This window comes from Anas platyrhynchos, chromosome 23 (assembly GCF_047663525.1).
Source record: "Anas platyrhynchos isolate ZD024472 breed Pekin duck chromosome 23, IASCAAS_PekinDuck_T2T, whole genome shotgun sequence".
In the NCBI taxonomy this organism is placed as follows: domain Eukaryota; kingdom Metazoa; phylum Chordata; class Aves; order Anseriformes; family Anatidae; genus Anas; species Anas platyrhynchos.
In genome coordinates this window covers 4,262,695-4,279,934 of record NC_092609.1, presented here as the reverse complement: position 1 = coordinate 4,279,934, position 17,240 = coordinate 4,262,695, and the positions used below count along the sequence as shown (strand labels likewise).

Sequence of the window (17,240 nt, the reverse complement as noted above, 5' to 3'; positions counted from 1 at the left end):
TGGTGGGCGGGGGCACTGGGAGCACTGGGATCCTCACGGGGGGAAGGAGAGGGGAGCTGGGAGTACTGGGATCCTCCAGGGGGTAGAGGTGGGCAAACTGGGAGCAGAGATACTCGGGGGGGGGGAGGGGGGGGAGGGCACTGGGAGCACTGAGATCCTCTGGGGGACAGAGGGGAGGAACTGGGAGCACTGGGGTCCTCCTGGGGGTCCCCAAAAATTCGGGGTGCTGGGGAGGGGCAGGGGGATATTCCCCAAACTGGGAGCACTGGGGTGGCACTGGGATGACCCTGGAGTGGCTGCGCCCCAAACTGGGAGCACTGGGGTCCTCCTTGGGATGTGGGGGTTCCCCAAACTGGGAGCACTGGGGTGCTCCCCATGTGGGCATCACCCATACTGGGAGCACTGGGGTGCTGTGGGGGAGGGGGGATTCCCCAGGCTGGGGGCACTGAGACATTTTCGGGGGTATCTCCCGAACTGGGAGCACTGGAGCCCACCCGCAGCTGGGCACCCCCAAACTGGGAGCACTGGGATCCTCCCAGTCCTTGCCTGGGAGCACTGGGAGCCTCACCCCTTACTCCAGGTGGAATGGGAACACTGGGACACTTCCCCCCACCCCCAGCAAAACCAGGAGCTCCCCAAACTGGGAGCACTGGAGCTCCCCATACTGGGAGCAGGGACCCTCCCAGCCCCCGCCACCCACCCCAACTGGTGGCACTGGGACTCCCCCAGACCAGGAGCCCCCACAGGGAGACCACCACCCCCCCCAAACTGGAGCCAGAAGGGTGCCCTAAACTGGGAATATCCCAAATGTGGGACCCCAAACTGTACTGGGGAGCCTCCCCAGACTGGGATTACCCCTTACTGGGAGCACTGGGACCCCACAAACACCCCCCCCAAACTGGGATACCCCAAAGCTGCCCCCCCGGTGCTCTCAGCTCTCTCCCCCCAAATCTCAGCTCTCAGCCCTCCAAATCCAGACCCGGCTGTCTGGGAACAGGGGGGGTGGAGACAATGACCCCCCCAAAATGTGGGGGGCACCCCAAAAAGCTGCATTTTGGGGGTGCTGAGCCCTCCCCCCCCTTGCTCCTGCCTCAGTTTCCCCCCTCCAGCACCGGCTCTGCCCATTTGCCCCCGCCCCAGCCTCAGTTTTAGCAGGGGGGGGGTTGCTCAGGGCGCTGCCCACCCCCTGGAGAAGAAGAAGCAGCGCGGGGGGGGGGTGATTTAACTCGTTTTATTGAGACTCAAACAACGGAACTGCGCAGCCCCACGGGGCTGGGCACATGCGGCGAGACCCCGGGCGAGTCGAAACGCAGCGGGAAGGCTGGGGGGGCACTGGGGGGGGTCAGGGGGGGCTGCGCCAGGCGTGCTGCCCCCGGGGCCGGCAGGCGGAATGGTCGCTGGTGAAGACACTGAAGGGGTTTTTAGGAGAGCTGCCCGCAGTCGGAGATGGTGATCTGCTTGCTGGTCTTGCCGTCCTTGGAGCCGCAGCGCTCCATGGCCTCCACCACGTTCATCCCCTCCTTCACGCGGCCGAACACCACGTGCTTGCCATCCAACCTGGGGGGGGGGACACCACCACCGTGTGTCCCCCACCTCAAGGCACCGCAGCACCCAGGGTGGGGGGGTCCTGCCCGCTTTCCCCCCCCCTCCCCGCTCACCACTCGGTCTTGGCCGTGCAGATGAAGAACTGGGAGCCGTTGGTGTTGGGGCCGGCGTTGGCCATGGAGAGGATTCCGGGCCCCGTGTGCTTCAGGATGAAGTTCTCATCGGCGAATTTCTCCCCGTAGATGGATTTGCCGCCGGTGCCGTTGTGGCGCGTGAAGTCACCGCCCTGCCAATGAGCGGCACCTCGGGATCAGGGCTGGGGGGGGGGCCAAAAAAAACCACCAAAACACCCCCAAAACCTCAACCTGCAGCCCCCACCCCTCAAAAAACCCCCTCACCTGGCACATGAAGCCGGGGATGATCCGGTGGAAGCAGGACCCCTTGTAGCCGAATCCCTTCTCGCCGGTGCTCAAGGCACGGAAATTTTCTGTGAGGGGGGGGAGAAAGAAGCAAAGCGCCGTGAGCCCGGCCCCGTGCTGAGGTGGGGGCGCGGTGCTGAGCCCCCCCCCCAGGTACCCACCTGCTGTCTTGGGCACCTTGTCCGCGAAGAGCTGCGGGGAGAGGAGCGAGGCCGTGAGAAAGGGGGGGGGGGGGCGGCAACAGCGGGGCCCTGAGGGGTTGTTTCGGGAGGGGGGGGCAGCCCCGGGACCCCCATGGATGGGAGCTGAGGGGGTTGAGGGGGGGGCACGGCCCCGTCACAAAATGGCGGCGGCCGCGGTGTGAGGGGGGGGGGAGCGGGGCGGGGGCGTTGAGGGGGGGGATCCCGGGGCTGGGGGAGGGGGGGGTGGTCCCGGTGCGCCCCCCCCTTCCTCGCCCCCCCCCCCCCCCCCCCGCGGTGCCGAGCCGCGGCCGCTGGGGGCCGCCCCCGCCCGCTCGCCTCAGGGCAGCGCCGCCGGGCCCCGTGCGCGGCCCCGCGCCTTTGTTCGCCGCACGGGGGCGCGCACCGGAGCCTCCCCCCCCCCCCCCTCCCCTTTTCCTCCTCACCGCCCCCTCCCCAAATTTCCTCTCCCGGTGGGGGGGGGCCACGTGGAGCCGCCCCCCCCCCCCACTCCCCCCGTTCCCTCACGGGTCTCCCCTCAGCGGCGCGGTCACCTCGAAGGTGACGCGGCCCAGGGGCTCGCCGTTGGCGGCGATGTCGAAGAAGACGACGGGGTTGGCCATGGCGGCGGCGGGCGGCGGCGGGGGGGAGGCGGCGGCGGCGGCGTCCTCGGCGGCGAGCGCGGCGCAGCGGAAAGAGAGCGGCCGCCCGCCGCCCTTATATACCCCCCGGCTGGGCCCGCCCCCCGAGCCGCGCCGCCCAACCGCCGCCCGCCGCGTCACGGAGCGACGTGCGGGGCGGCCAATGGGAGGCGGCGGCTGAGAAAAGGCGGGGAAGGAGGGGAGTGGAGGGGGGGGGAGGGGGGAAAAGCCGGGGAGGGGGCGGTGGGGTGGGGAGGGGGCGGGGCCAGGAGCGCGCGCGCGGGGCTGGGGGGGGGGAGGGGGGAGCAGGGCGGGGCGCGCATGCGCGTGGAGGGTGGGGGATGGGGCGGGGGCTGCGGATGGGGCTGGGGGGGGGGCTCGGCCCTGGGGGGGGGCGCGTCTGAGCCCCCCCCAAATTCCCCAGGACCCCCCCTCCCAAAAACAACCCCAACCCCCCACCCCCAAAAAAATAAAAAATAAAAAAAAAACACCCCCTAAAAAAAAAAGACCCCCCCCCAAAAACATCCCCCCAGAGCCCCCCCCAAAGAGCCCCCCCAAAAGAGCCCCCCCCAAAAAAGCCCCCCCCAAAAGCCCCCTTCCAGCCACCCGAACAAAAAGCCCCCCCCTAAAGCCCCCCCCCAAATACCACCCCCCCCCGTACCCCCCCCCCCCCCCCCCCCGTGTTGCAGCAGGGACAGGCGAGGCCCCGGGGGCCAGAAAGGCTTTAATAGAGCTGGGGGGGGGCACGGGGGGGTCGGGGGGGGGGGGTAGTGTTTGTACATATGTACAGCCTTGTGCTTGGGGCGCCGTCCGTCCGTCCCACCGCCCGCCCGTCCGTCCGTCCGCAGCCCCCCCCCCCCCAACACGGGGTTAGGATGGGGGGGGGGTGTTGGGGTGCTGGGGGGGTCTCGGGGGGGGGTCCCGGCGCCTCAGTTGTTCTCGAAGAGGGCCAGCAGGTCGTCGTTGCTGCTGCTGGGCAGGTCGGGGGGGCCCAGGTAGGACAGCAGCTCGTCGGGGTTCGTCAGCTCGGGCAGCAGCTGGGGGGGGGCACGGCCGGCACCGTCAGCCCCCCCCCCCAAATTAAATAATAACCCCCCTAACCCCCCCCCCCCTAACACACACACACCCCGTAACTCACGTCCAGCGCTGGCTCGGGCCCCTCGCTGCTGCCCGCCATGGGCGGCGCGGGGCCGAAGGCCAGGTCGGGGCCGTGGCCCCCCGGGGGGGCGGCAGCGGGGCCTGGGGGGGGCCGGGCGGGGGGCGCGGGGCGGTGGGGCAGGGGCTGCGCCGAGCTGCCCAGGGCCGCCGCGTGGGACGGCTCCATCCGGCCCGCGGGAGGCAGCTGGGGGGAGAGCGCGGCCTTCATCATCATCACCATCACCACCCGCACCCCCCCCAGCGTCAGCCCCCCCAGCGCCATCTTCATCCTCACCCTCCTCATCCTCACCCTCAGCAGCAGCATCCTTCCCATCACCATCTTCGTCCCCCCCTCCTCACTCTCACCAGCTTCATCATCCTCACCCTCATCATCCTCACCATCTTCATCACCCTCCTCATCCTGACCCTCAGTCCTCATCATCCTCACCTTCATCATCCTCACCTTCATCATCCTCCCCATCACCATCCTCATTCTCCCCCTCCTCCTCATCCTCACCTTCACCCTCGCCATCCTCAACCTCCCCCTCCCCATCATCCTCACCCCCCTCATCATCCTCCCCATCACCCTCTTCATCCTCACCCTCATCATCCTCCCCATCTTCATCTCCGTCCCCCTCCCCACCTGCATCATCCTCATCCTCCCCCTCACCACCTTCATCATCCTCCTCATCCTCATCCTCCCCCCCCCATCTTCCTCCCCTTCATCCTCCCCCTCCCCATCCTCATCCTCCCCATCCCCATCATCCTCATCCTCCCCATCACCACCCTCACTCTCCCCCCCTCATCTTCCTCCCCTTCATCCTCCCCCTCCTGGTCCTCCCCCTCCCCATCTTCATCCCCATCCTCATCCTCGCCCCCCCCCATCCCCGCTGACCTGTCCGGAGAGAGGGGGCGCGGGCGGCTTTTCGGGGGGCAGGAGGCCGCCGGGGAGGTCGGGCGGGTAGGAGCCGGGGGGGGGCCCCGGGGCGAACTCGCTCAGCGTCGGGGTGCCGGGGGCGGCCGGGGGGAACGGCTCGGGGAAGCCGCCGGGCCCGGCGAAGCCAGAACCTACCCGAGGGAAACGGGGCCAGCGGTCGGCGTCGGGGGGGGACATTATGGGGATGGGATGAGGGGATGGGGGGGGGACACGGCGGGGAGCCCCCCGCTCACCCTGGGCGCTGTATTCGGCGGGGGCGGGCGCGGCGGGGGGCGGCAGGGCCGGGAAGGGCGAGGAGCCGGGCCCCAGGGCCGCGATCATCTCCATGATGCTGGGCAGCACCATGTGCGTGGGGCTCATGGGCCGGCAGCGCTTCAGCGCCGGGCCCTCCGGCTCCTCCTTGACGTGCACGTCGGGTTTCACCGGCACCGGCTTCCAGCTGCACGTCGGGTCGATGGTGATCTCCTCGTAGTCCGAGCTGCGCGGGATGGGGGCTCAGGGATGCGTTGGGGGGGTTATAGGGGGGTGGCGGGGGGTGCTCGGGGCGCTACGTACTTCTGGATGTAGATGAGGATGCCCAGCATGTACTGGTCCACCTCCAGTCCCTCCAGCAGCGCCGTCTTACTGCGGGCAGCACAAGGGGGGTGAGGATGGAGCTCCCGGGACGGCCCCCCCCAAGGGACAGCCCCGTGGGGACAATGAGGGACAGCAAGGGACAAAGCCATGGGGACGCTGAGGCGCGGATGAGTGGGGGCACCAAGGGATGGCCCCATGGGGACACTGAGGCACGGCTGCATGGGGGCACCGAGGACACCCAGCACCACCATGGCACAGCCCCGAGGGGACGCCAATTTTGGGGGATGGCCTGGTGGGGACACCAAGGGACACCAAGGGAGGGCTCCATGGGGACACGATGATCACCGAGGAGCACGGGGCACAACCCCATGGGGACACCACGACCCAAACCCCGTGGGGACACCGAGGGACGGCTGCATGGGGACACTGAGGAGCGGCTCTTTGGGGACACCGAGGTGCGTCCCCGAGGGGACACGAGGGACAAGGGACCCCGCGGGCCGCACTCACTTGCAGACCGGGCAGCGCCACGTGCCCCGCTCGCAGTTGAGCTGCAGGTAGGACTCCAGGTCGAAGCACTGCGGGGGACAGACGGGGCTGAGCTCCGGGGACAGGGGGGACACGGGGTGGGGGGGGACACGGGGGTCCCCGCAGCACCCACCTGTATGTGCCGGCAGTCGTGGCCCCTGGCGGGGAGCTGGATGCGCCGGAAGGTGATGGGGCACTTTAGGGACACCTTGATGGCCGTCTGCTCCACGCCGTCCTCGCCGTTGGGTCCCGGCGTGCCCGGGATGGTCCCGCTGCTGAAGTTGCGCTTGACTGAGGCCGGTGGAGGGGGGGGGGGTTGGTGGCGGTAGGCGGTGAGGAGAGGGGGGGGCCCCCCCCACCCCGCCACGTCCCCGGCACTCACTTTTGGTGATGCAGTGCTCGGCGGGCAGCAGCCGCTTCTTGATCAGGCCCTGCAGCACCGAGCGCACCGAGGGCCGGTGCACCAGCTGCAGCACGAAGAGGTGCGACTGCGGGGGGGGGCGACAGCGGGGGGAGAGGCGTGAGGGGCGGCCCCGCGCCCCCGCCCGCCCCGGCCGCCCCCACTCACGCAGCAGCAGGCGGTGACGGTGATCTGGATGGTGTTCCGGCCGGGCTGGCAGACGTGCTTCAGGTAGAGGGGCTTGTGCGACGTCTTGTTGTCGCCGCGCTCGATGCTGAGCGGCGTGGCGTTGACGCTGACCTGCACCGAGGCCGGCCAGTTGGTGTTCATCTGCCGGTCCTCGTGGTGGTAGCACTTGAACTGCAGCTCCAGGTCGGGCCTGGGGGGGCGGCACGGGTGGGCGCGGGGCACGGGTGGGCAACGGGGCTGCACCGCGCCATGCGGCACCACGGTGCGCAGTGCCATGTGCCACCACGCAGTGCCATGTGCCATGTGTCACCGCACCATGCCATGTGTCACCACGCAGTGCCATGGGTCACCGCGCAGTGCCATGTGCCATGTGTCACCGCGCCATGTGTCACCGCGCCATGCCATGTGTCACCGCACCGCGCCATGTGTCACCGCACCGCGCCATGTGTCACCGCGCAGTGCCATGTGTCACCGCGCAGTGCCATGTGCCATGTGTCACCACACTGTGCCATGTGTCACGGCACCGCGCCATGTGTCACCATGCAGTGCCATGTGTCACCGCGCCGCGCCATGTGTCACCACGCAGTGCCATGGGTCACCGCGCAGTGCCATGTGCCATGTGTCACCGCGCCATGTGTCACCGCACCGCGCCATGTGTCACCATGCAGTGCCATGTGTCACCGCGCCGCGCCACGTGTCACCGCGCAGTGCCATGTGTCACCGCGCAGTGCCATGTGTCACCACGCAGTGCCATGTGTCACCACGCAGTGCCATGTGTCACCACGCAGTGCCATGTGTCACCGCACCGCGCCATGTGTCACCACGCAGTGCCATGTGTCACCGCGCAGTGCCATGTGTCACCGCGCAGTGCCATGTGTCACCGCGCTGCGCCCTTACGCCTCGTGTCCCCACGCCGCCCCCCCGGCACCGTGTCAAGGGGTACTGTGCCCCCCCCCCCACCCCACCCCGACCCCCCCCCGCGCCCCGACCTCATCATGAGCGTCTTGTAGACGGAGTCGCGCAGCTGGAAGACGTGGTTGCTGACGGCCAGGTTGTGCTGCAGGCGGAAGGGCTCCAGCACCACGCCGTCGCGCACCGGGAAGGTGAGGCGCAGCTCCTCGCCGGGGGGGGGCCCTGTGGGGTGGGCAAGGGGGCGGTGGTGGTGGGACCAGAGGGGGTGTGATGGGGGGGGGGGGGTCAGGGGATGCAGTGGGGTGGGGGGGGGGGGTCAGGGGGGTGCAGTGGGGTGGTGGGGGGGGTCAGGGGGTGCAGTGGGGTAGTGGTGGGGGGGTCAGGGGGTGCAGTAGGGTGGTGGGGGGGGTCAGGGGGGTGCAGTGGGGTGGTTGTGGGGGGTCAGGGGGTGTAGTGGGGCAGGGTTTAGGGGGACAGGGGTGCAGTGGGGTGGTTGTGGGGGGGTCAGGGAGTGCAGCAGGGTGGTGGTGGGGGGTCAGGGGGGTGCAGTGGGGTGGGGTTTAGGGGGACGGGGGTGCAGTGGGGTGGGGGGGGTCAGGGGGTGCAGTGGGGCACCAGTTGGGGTCCCCCCCCCCCATTTAAGAACCCCTCTGCCTAAAGCCCCGCCCACCCGATGAGGCCCCGCCCACCACAGAAGCCCCTCCCCCTGCAGCACCCCCCATGGGACAGCCCCTCCCACCCAGGCCACACCCCCACGAAGCCCCGCCCACTCCCCCATGGCCCCGCCCCCTTTCCCACGAAGCCCCGCCCCCTGTCCCATTCATGGGCAGCCCCCAGCAGCCACACCCCCCTTTGGCCACGCCCCCTTTGTGCAGAAGCCCCGCCCACTCCCTAGGCCCCTCCCTGCAGCACCCAGCCCTTAAAGGGGCGATGCCCCCTGCAGCGGGCGGTGGGCCCAGCCCCTACCCGAGGGCGAGGGGTGCAGGGCGGCGATGCCGGGCTTCATGTCGGGCAGGAAGGGCGACTTGACGTCCTGACCCGGGGACATGTAGGGCGCCATGCTGCTCCCCGGCGTCATGGGCGGCGTGGGGTTCCCGGGCAGGGGCGAGCTGGGGTACCCCGGCATCGACCGGCCCGGCTGCGGGGACACCGCCACCATCAGTGAGCGGCGGGGACCGGGCACCGATGGCACCGGGACACGTCCCCGCCGCGAGGACTCACCCCGTTGATGGCCGCCTGGCTGTAGGTGCCGAAGCTGGCGCCCTGCCCGTTGAACTGCTCGGCTGGCTGCGGGGAGAGGGACGTCCCCCGGGGCTGGCACCCGCGTCCCGCATCCCGTCCCCCCCGAGCCCTCGTCCCCGTGCCCGCCGTCCCCTTCTGTACCTTGTAGTAGGGCCCGGCGCTGCCCGAGGCGGAGAGGTACTGGCCCATGCCCGGCTGCATCCTGTGCCCGGGGTAGGACGGGGACGGAGCGGAGGGCTGGGGGGCGCTGGGGGCGTACTGGGTGCCGGCAGCGGGGTACTGCCCGCCCTGCAGGTACTGCTGTGCCGGGTATCCCTGCGGGCACAGCGTCAGCACCGGGCACGGTGCCACCACGCTGGGGTGGGCGCAGACACCCCGATCCCACACTCACCTCACTGGAGTACGCCCGCTTGACGCCCTGGCGGGGGAGCTGCTGGCTCTGGGGGGGGCCGGGGTACGCGTGCTGCGGCATCCGCTGCCCGCTGTACAGGGCGCTCATGCCGGGCGCCCGCGCGGGGCTCATGCTCATGGGGGCCATGCCCGAGGGGCCCATGACCCCCGCCATGCCGGCCGGGCTCATACCGGCGGGCACGGCGGGGCCGCGTGGCGCCGCGTGGGGCAGGAACTGGCTGCTGAAGGGCTGCCCCGCTCCCATCTGCGGCAGGGACACAGCGGTCACCCCGGTCCCCGCCACCCCTACCACCCGCCCCTGCCGCCGCCGGGCTCTTACCGCCCCGTACTGGCTCAGCTCCTGGCTCTGCTTCTCCTGCAGCGCCGCCACCGTGGCCGTGGCCGTGGCGGTGGCAGTGGCGGCGGCGGCGGCCACGGCGGCGGCGGCGGCTGCCTGGGTGAAGTCGGCGGGGGGCCGGCCGGCGTGCGAGGGGAGCCCCATCCCGCCGGGGCCGCTGGGGCTGCCCGCGTAGCTGCGGAGGACAGGGAGCGGGGAAGGAGCGCCGTGGCGGCCGGCGGCAGCGTGCCGCGGCGCGGAGCCCGCCTTACCTGGGGGCGAAGCCCGGCCCCCCGGGGTAGGAGCCGCGGCCGTAGACGCTCTGCTGCACGTAGCCCTTGCCGGGGGCACCCTCGGCGAACGGCTGCTGCGCCAGGAACTGCGGCGAGCTCATGCCCGAGCCGGTGCCGGCCATGCCGGGCAGCAGCGGGGTGCTGGAGCTGCTCCCCCCGGGGCCCATGGGGCTGCCGAAAACCTTGGGGGTGCAGAGGAGGAGGCGAAGGGGTGGGTGGGGAACCGCGTCAGGCCCCCGGGGGCGGCGGTGCGGGGGTCCCGGGGGTGCCCGGGGGCTGGGGGCAGGGTGCTGGTGGTACCTGGCTCTGGGAGGTGTTGCTGACACCCCACACGGTGGTTACCACGGAGAGGGATCCCGCGGGCTGATTCGTGCCTGGTTGCCAAGGAACAGCCTCGTATGCAAATGAACCATCACTAGAAAGAAAAACAACTTAATTAAGATGAAGGAAGGACACACATGGAGGAGGCCACGCGCCCGGGTGGCACCGGGGGGGGGGGCCAGGGATAAGGGGGGGGTAGGAGGCAGGGGGGGCGTCACGGCCCGGCACCGACCCACACGCTCACCCGTGCGGCGTGGGCGGCAGCGACGGTTTCATGGGGTTCATGGGGTTCATCGGGCGCGGGCGGGCGCGGGCTGGCTCCTGCGAGGCTGCGGGACGGCGGCACCGGCACCGGGGCTGCGGGAGGCACAGGAAACCGCGGGTCAGGGGCAGGGAAGGGAAGGGAGCCGCGGGGACGGCACCGGGAAAAGAGGTGGGGGGGACCCCGGAGGCACAGCCCCCCCCTTTCACAGCCCTTTTACCCCAAGGTCCTCGGGGTCCCCGATACCGGGAGGCGCGGAGCCTCCCCGGCGGGCACGGCCTCCCCCCGGCCTCCCGGCACAGGGACTTGGCGTCCTGCCCAGCCTGGCACCGGGACCGCGCCGGCACGCGCCTGCCCCTGCTGCTGGCCGTGGGGCTGCTGGGGGGCACCGGGTCCCCAAAACCCCCCCCGGGATGTCCTGGTAGTGGGGGGGGGGGGCACTCCTGGGGAAGGGGCACCCCGGTCCCCTCACCCCGCGCTGTCCCCTCTCCAGGGGCGTCCCCCTGAAATCCCCGGGGGAGCAGCCCCCGCGCTGGGTGCTGGGGGCCAGGACGTGGCTGCGCCCCCCCCAGCACCAAGGGGTCGGGGAAACCGCAGGGACTTTCCGTGGCAGCCAGGGCAGAGCTGGGGGGGACGATGATGATGACGATGACGATGGTGACGATGCTGACGGTGACAGCGGACGTGCCCCCCGCCTCGCCCCCCACCCTCGCCAGGGAAACGCCGGCGCTGCCCGGGGTATTTCCAGCCCAGCCCGGCCGAGGTCACCCCGGTGCTTTCGCTTCCCCCCTGGCCCCACGCAAAGGTGGCAGGGATGGGGGCGGCGCGGTGACATTTGGGGGGGGGGTGACAGCCCCCCAGCACCCCCCGTCCCCCACCCCCGCTGCGTGCTGCCTGCTCCCTGGGGTCCCCCATGGGGTGGTGCCATCCCTGCAGACCCCAGGGTGCTGGGGGGGGGTCCCACGGCCGGGTCCTGGAGGGGGGGGGGGGCAACACAAGGGGGCCACATTCGCCCCCCCCCGCGCGTCCTCGCTCCGTGACAGCGCCGTGCCCGGACCCTGCGTGGGCCGGGCCCCCCCCATGGGGGCTGCCCACGGCGGTGGGCCCACGGTGGCGCCGTGACAAGTCCCCGTGGGCTGTGACAGCGCCGCGCCGGGGCCCCCCCCACGTTTTTCCCCCCCACCCGCGGCGCAGTTCCCACGGCAACGACCCCACGGAGGGGGATAGGATGGGGGGGGGGGGGGGGCGATTTTCAGCCGCGCCCCGGGTGGCGCAAAGCTGCGCGCGGGGGTCCCCCTGCCGCCCCCCGGTGCCCCCCCCCGGTCCCCCCCGGTGCCCCCCGGTCCCCCCCGCACTCACCGAGCCGAGCGGCCCAAGATGGCCCTGGCGGCGCCGTGCGCGCGCGGCTGCGCGGAAGCTGCGCGGGATTTTCAGCCCGCGCGCGGCCCCGGCTCCATGGCGCGGCGGCGGGGGAGGGAGGGAGGGGGGGGAGGGGAAAGGAGGGAGGAGGAGGAGGAAGGGGGGGGGGTGGGGGAGGGTGGGGGGGGGGCGCGGAGCCGCGGCGGGGCGGGGCGGGGCCGAGCCGAACCGGGCCGGGCCGAGCCGAGCCCGCGCCGTGCCCGCGCCGCCGCGCACAATGGGGCCGCGAGCAGAGCGCGATGCGCGGCCCCGCCCCGCCCCTCCCCGCCCCCCCCTCCCAAACCCCCCCCCCCCCCCCCCCAGCCAGGCGTGGGCAGCCGAGTGCCGAGAGAGGGAGCTGGGAGCTGGGGGGGGGCACAGAACCCACGCGTGTTCGGCGTGGGGGGGGATGCGCGGAGCTGCGCGGGGGCGCAGCGAGAGGAGGGCAGAGGGAGGGGGAAAGGGGGGTGTAGGGGGGGTGTGGGGGGCGTGGGATGTGAGTGGGGGGGGTGTGACACGCGTGGGGGGGGCACGGCCCCAGCACAGGGGTGAGGGGCTGCTGGGGGGGGGCAGAGACACACGGGTGGGCGAGGGGGACGCTGCGCCCCATGGGGACAGAGTGATGGGAACGAGTGGGGTCGGCCGCAGGAGCTCGGTGTTTATTTGGGGGGGCAGCCCCGGCCCGTGGGGGGTCCCTGGGGGTCGCCCCGTCCTCCCCCAGCTCTCTGGGCAACCTGCACTGGGAGGAACTGGGAGGAACTGGGACAGGGAGGAAGCCGCTGTTGCGTCGCGCACCCCACAGCCAGAACCCGCCCCCCAGCCCCGGGGTGGCTCCACGAGGAAGGAGCCCCCAAATCCTCCCCAAACCCATTGGGGGGGGGGTCGCAGCCCCTCTCCCCCTGGCGCAGCGGATGGACAAGGAGCGGAGGCGCCGGGCGTTTTAGTTTCCAAGGTCTTGTAGTTAAGGACGGAGACGGGAGGCGAGCGAGAGACAGACGGACAGACGGACAGACGGTGCCGGGGGGGGCATGCTGCTGCGGCCACGGGGGGGGGGTCTCAGGCCAGGTCCTTGAAGGCGTCCAGGTTGAAGGCTGTGTCCAGCAGGCGCTGCAGCTCCGTCAGGTGCGTCTTCTTGTTGCCCGTGGCGGGGGCAGCGGCCGGCTCCCTCCCCGCGTACCTGCAGGGGAGGTGGCAGCGGGGTCAGGGGCACCAGAAGAGCCCCCCCGGTACAGCCCCGCGGTGGGGTCCCGGCCCCGCTCCTTACCACACGGGCTTGGCCCGGTTGATGGTGGTGCGCAGCCGGGGCTTGACGTAGTCGTAGTAGCCCTGGTTCTTGTGCTCCTCCTGGCACCACACCAGCTCGGCGTTGGGGTACTTCTGCGCCTCCTTCTGCAGGAGGTCGAAGGGGAACGGGGACAGCTGCGGGGGGGCAGAGGGAGAGATGAGGAGGGGGACGCAGCCAGGACCACCGGCACGGCCAAACCTTGGCCTCCCGCCCTGCTCATCGTGCCCCAGCCCTGAGCGCGGCCGCGGGTCCCAGGGGGTCTCACCTGCTCCACCCTGGTGATGGCCACGTCGGCCTCCATCTGCCGGGCCTTGCGCTCCCGCGTCAGGTCGTAGTACACCTTGCCGGTGCAGAACAGCACCCGCTTGACGTTGGCGGGGTTCTGGGCTGCGGGGCCGCTGTCGGGGATGACGCGGAGGAAATGGGTGCCTGCGAGGACACAACGCCACCCTCAGCGCCACGGGCACGGCGCCGGCACCGGCAGGGCGCAGCTGGTGACGGGAGGCTCCGGGAAGCCCCCGAAGAAGCCCGGTGGCTCAGCCAAAAAGAAGGGAGATTGAGGCAGGAATGTTGGGGGGAGCTGCCCAGTGGCCGCTTATCTCCAGGGCTGGGAAAAGTGGCTCTGGGTGCTGGGGGGAGCGTGGTCGGGGAGACTGGGGAGGCTTGGGGGTGAGACGGCACGGCAGGACCTCGGCAGGGGACCCAAAGGGGACCCAACACGGCTCACCCCAGCCCTATTTCACCACGTCCCCAGGGCAGGGATTAAGCCGGATGGAGGTGGTAGCTCGGGAAGCCAAGCCGGGGGTCTTCCTTGCCACACAGAGAGCCCCGCTGCTCCGACGGGCTCGGGAGGTGCTGGAAACCCTCATGAGCTGCTGCAGCCGCACGCGAGGAACCGGCGGAGCCGGCAGCTCGCCCCAGGGCGCCAGACACAGCGTTAATGACGGGAGGCTCCAATTAGCTCAGAGCACGGCACACCCTGAGCTCAACTCCGGTGAGCGCTGCCCCTGCCCTGCAGAGCACGGAGCAGGGCTTCCTCCGGGCACGGCGGACCCCAGCCTCTGCTGGCGTGAGCCCTGCTCGGCCTCAGCCAAAAAAAGGAAAATCTGGCCGGGAGCCGCGGGGGGAGGCTGCTGCCAGGAGGACTTTACACCAAGCCGGTGCCTGCCCTTCACCCTTCATCCCGCAGCGCGGCGTGCGGGCAGACAAACAGCTCCACGCTCCTCGTACCTGGCAGCATGTCATCGAAGCTGGAGCGAGCTTCGGGGTGGCGCAGCAGCGACTTTGGAGTGAAGATGATCAGCTGCAGGGGAAGGAGAAGAGGCAGAGCGAGGCAGTCAGCCGCGCCAGAACCGCCTCCCCTGCCAACAAACAGCAGAGCCTGCCCGTCCTGCCCGCCTTCCCCTGCCTCTGACCGGGAGCTGCCAGCAGAGATTTGCTCCTCGCTCGCTGCAGGAGGCTGAGCGCTGCCACCCCCACCTGCTTTCCCAGCCTGGATTTCCCCTGGGAAGAGGCTGCAGAGCTGCCAGGAACCCGACTCCCTCGCACGGCCGCAGTGCCAGGAGGTGTGGGCTGCACTGGATTATTTGTCAGTGCCCCCAGCCCTGATGTCTACGCGGTGACACGCAGGGCACGAGAGCAGAGGGGCTGCTCCATCCTCCCCAGGACAGCGGGGATTTTAACCCGGGAGCTCGCCCCTCTCTGCGGGGAGCAGCTCCACCAGCAGCTCCCAGCGCTTCCCGCGTTGTGCTCCGCTGCTAGCCCTGCTCTGCCCCCGTTTGCTGCCCCGAGCCCCGTCCTCAGGCTCGGCACGGACCCGGGGCTGCCCTGCCCTGGCTTGCAGCCGGGTGAAGCGGAGCAGAAAGCGCAGGCGGGCTCGGCCGGGGGCTGGTACTGACCGGCTTGCGGAAGGGCAGGAGGATCTGGCGCCGGAGGACGTGGAAGAAGTTGGCTGGAGTGGAGCAGTTCACGACGATCCAGTTGCAGTCGTACAGCTGGCGCACGTCAAAGTCGTCCAGTTTCTGCCTCGACAAGCACAGTTCAGAGGGTTTCCACAAACACGAGTGCCTCTTAGCCCCAGCGCTCCGGCTGTCGGGAAGGCCGGTGGCACGCAGCCCCTGCCTCTCCTCTCGCCCCCCTTCTGCCCCATCCCGCTCCCCCCACAGCACACAGAACCCGCAGCACCTGGGCAGGCTGAATCTTTGTGCCCTCCCCACCGTGTCACAGCACTTTTGGGGACGCAGCAGGCACAGAGGCAGCGTGGCTGCAAGCCTTGGCACCGAGCGCAGCCCCTCTGCCGAGCGCAGCCAGCGGCGGCGCAGGGACCCCCAACCAAAACGCCTCCCGGAGCCCCCCCGGGGGCTGCTCCCTCCCCCGAGTGTTAGGGCAGATCCAGGGCACAGCGAGGGCCCCAGCAGGGACAAGCAGGAGGGCCGGGCTGAGCTCGGCATGGCTGCCACTCACAGGGAAGACGTCGGGATCGTCATTGCACATCTGCAAGAATCGCTCCGGGCGGGCAGACGAGTGCTCGGGACCCTGCGGGTGAAGCAAACGGCACGAGCAGCTGAGTCCCCTCTGCCTGGCCCCAGCCACCATAAAGGCAGGCAGCTGAACCGGGTGCCATAAAGCACGGCCTCATGCCCAGCACCTCGGGGTGCCCAGGTCCTCACCATGCCCTCCATGCCGTGGGGAAGCAGCAGGACGATGCCGTTCTGCCTCACCCACTTGGCCTGCCCGGGACAGATGAACTGGTCGATAATGCACTGGGCGGTGTTGTGGAAGTCCCCAAACTGGGCCTCCCAAAGCACCAGGGCATTGGGGCTGGCCATGGCAAAGCCCAGCTCGAAGCCTGTGGGAGGAAGAGGAGGAGGAGGAGGAGGTCATCTTCCCGGAGCCCCCCCCCACGGCCCGGCCCTGGGGGTGGGTGCGGAGCCCCCCGCTCACCAAGGACGCCGTACTCGGACAGGGAGCTGTTGCAGACGGTGTAGGGAGCCTGGTTAGGCCACAGGTGGTTCATGGGGATGCAGGTCCTCTTGTCCACGTTCTGGTCGTGCAGGACGTGGTGGCGATGGCTGGAAGAGAGGACAGCCCGTCTCCACCATCACCCCGCCAAACACAAGCTGCTGCCTCATCGGGGCTCTACCCCAGCCAATTTCCCCTTCCCGGCTCGTGGCACCAGCTGTTTGATGCACTCTCCTGGATTTCTTTTGCCAACGAGGGGTCAAAATGGCCAAAAAAAACCCACAAAAACAAAATAAAACAGGACAAAGCCCGCGCCACTTGGGATCCCTTCCAGAAGGCTGTGATTGCCTGGTGGGGCTGAGCGCAGCCAACGCGCGGCTTTACCTGAACGTCCCCCTCTCCACGTCCTGGCCGCTCAGGCGGATGTGGATGCCCTCTTTGAGGAGGGAGCCGAATGCCATGTACTCGGCCAGGGCCCAGTCCACGGTCCTGTTCTTCACCATCTCCCCACGGGTTTTCAGGATACGGCTCAAACCTGCAGGGACAGTGGGTGCAGGAGGGCGCTCGGTGACAAGGCGCCTGTCCCACAGCCCCACAGCCCGCCTGCGGACTGGGAAACTGCAAACGCCTCGGGGAGAGGCTGTGCCTGTGTGGGAGGGAGGCACAGGGACGAGGAAGCAGGAGTGCAGGGAAGGATGAGCTCCGAGGAGTTGCTGCTCCTTGGTCCCTTAACCGCAGCTCCCTCGTGAACCGATTTGTGGTGCCGCAAATAAGCGTGTCTGAGCGCTGTGGCAGCCCCCCCGCTCCTCCTTCCAGCCCTCACCCACATCCCCTCCCCTGGCAGCGCACAGCCCAGCAGAGCTGCAGCACGCCCCTACCTCCATGGATGGTGAAATCCTCCACCGGCACCGAGCTGGCCACTTGGCCGATGTGCGTCAAGTCCTCCTCGTTCAGGCCGGTGGAAGGGCAGGTCATGCTGCGGGGCTGGCCGTCCAGAGTGAAGAAACCTGCGGCAGGGGGTTTGCTGACGTTTACTAACAGCTGTCACAGCACCAGGAGCCCCGGCTGGCTTTAGGGGAGCCAGGCTACTTGCCAGGGACCTCCAAAAGTTGCCAGCGACTTACCAGGCCAGGGTGAGTCCAGCCAGTGCTTGATGTGCAAAATCTTCTCATCCTTGGATCTCGCATGGGCCTCCTCGCATATCTTATCATACTTAGCAATTTCCTCCTGAGAGGCAGAACAAGGCAAAAAAGCGTTAGGGAGGAGGCTCCAAACAAGGGTGCTGAGCCTG

At 70.0% G+C, this 17,240-nt stretch overlaps 3 protein-coding genes across 8 annotated transcripts in view; all 3 read right to left on the bottom strand.

Moving 5' to 3' along the window:
- Positions 1-1,215: 1,215 nt before the first annotated feature.
- Positions 1,216-2,856, bottom strand: PPIA (peptidylprolyl isomerase A). The gene is made up of 5 exons (XM_072027209.1): positions 2,698-2,856; positions 2,126-2,156; positions 1,944-2,032; positions 1,659-1,831; positions 1,216-1,557 (listed from the first exon to the last, which is right to left on the bottom strand). Exons 1-5 carry the CDS (start codon positions 2,764-2,766, stop codon positions 1,422-1,424), a joined length of 498 nt encoding a protein of 165 aa, XP_071883310.1. The 5' UTR covers positions 2,767-2,856; the 3' UTR covers positions 1,216-1,421.
- Positions 2,857-3,489: 633 nt separating this feature from the next.
- ZMIZ2 (zinc finger MIZ-type containing 2) lies at positions 3,490-11,794 on the bottom strand. 2 transcript variants are annotated; one of them, XM_072027191.1, is made up of 19 exons: positions 11,665-11,794; positions 10,288-10,400; positions 10,023-10,137; positions 9,702-9,904; positions 9,433-9,625; positions 9,094-9,357; positions 8,844-9,017; positions 8,682-8,747; positions 8,427-8,598; positions 7,538-7,682; positions 6,528-6,738; positions 6,342-6,447; positions 6,093-6,250; positions 5,942-6,009; positions 5,414-5,482; positions 5,092-5,336; positions 4,817-4,989; positions 3,911-4,126; positions 3,490-3,821 (listed from the first exon to the last, which is right to left on the bottom strand). In XM_072027191.1, the coding sequence occupies exons 2-19, from the start codon at positions 10,335-10,337 to the stop codon at positions 3,714-3,716; spliced, it is 2,736 nt and encodes a 911-aa protein (XP_071883292.1). In that variant the 5' UTR covers positions 10,338-10,400; positions 11,665-11,794; the 3' UTR covers positions 3,490-3,713. The 2 variants fall into 2 exon arrangements, with proteins under 2 accessions (XP_071883292.1, XP_071883291.1); XM_072027190.1 differs by lacking the exon at positions 11,665-11,794 and having other exon boundaries at positions 3,923-4,126.
- An 844-nt stretch (positions 11,795-12,638) lies between these two features.
- Positions 12,639-17,240, bottom strand: part of OGDH (oxoglutarate dehydrogenase) — a 32,709-nt gene continuing 28,107 nt past the window's right edge. For all 5 annotated transcript variants that reach the window (XM_038166863.2, XM_038166865.2, XM_038166861.2 and 2 more), the window contains 11 exons: positions 17,074-17,176; positions 16,828-16,956; positions 16,334-16,484; positions 15,932-16,059; positions 15,658-15,836; positions 15,452-15,523; positions 14,887-15,009; positions 14,219-14,291; positions 13,254-13,417; positions 12,968-13,122; positions 12,639-12,880 (listed from right to left, as the gene is read on the bottom strand). In XM_038166863.2, the coding sequence (XP_038022791.1) occupies positions 12,760-12,880; positions 12,968-13,122; positions 13,254-13,417; positions 14,219-14,291; positions 14,887-15,009; positions 15,452-15,523; positions 15,658-15,836; positions 15,932-16,059; positions 16,334-16,484; positions 16,828-16,956; positions 17,074-17,176 (1,398 nt within the window). In that variant the 3' untranslated portion in view covers positions 12,639-12,759. The remainder of the gene's footprint in view (positions 12,881-12,967; positions 13,123-13,253; positions 13,418-14,218; positions 14,292-14,886; positions 15,010-15,451; positions 15,524-15,657; positions 15,837-15,931; positions 16,060-16,333; positions 16,485-16,827; positions 16,957-17,073; positions 17,177-17,240) is intronic.

Bases quoted from the DNA above. Each gene is read 5' to 3' on its own strand.
- PPIA (XM_072027209.1), bottom strand. From the start codon at position 2,766: ATGGCCAACCCCGTCGTCTTCTTCGACATCGCCGCCAACGGCGAGCCC. The intron at 2,157-2,697 runs GTGACCGCGCCG...CTCTCCCCGCAG, and splicing joins TGGGCCGCGTCACCTTCGAG to CTCTTCGCGGACAAGGTGCC. The intron at 1,558-1,658 runs GTGAGCGGGGAG...CCCCCCCCCCAG, and splicing joins TGCACGGCCAAGACCGAGTG to GTTGGATGGCAAGCACGTGG.
- ZMIZ2 (XM_072027191.1), bottom strand. From the start codon at position 10,337: ATGAACCCCATGAACCCCATGAAACCGTCGCTGCCGCCCACGCCGCAC. The intron at 8,599-8,681 runs GTGAGTCCTCGC...GTGTCCCCGCAG, and splicing joins GCCAGGCGGCCATCAACGGG to CCGGGCCGGTCGATGCCGGG. The intron at 4,127-4,816 runs GTCAGCGGGGAT...CTCTCCCCCCAG, and splicing joins CGCCCCCTCTCTCCGGACAG to CTGCCTCCCGCGGGCCGGAT.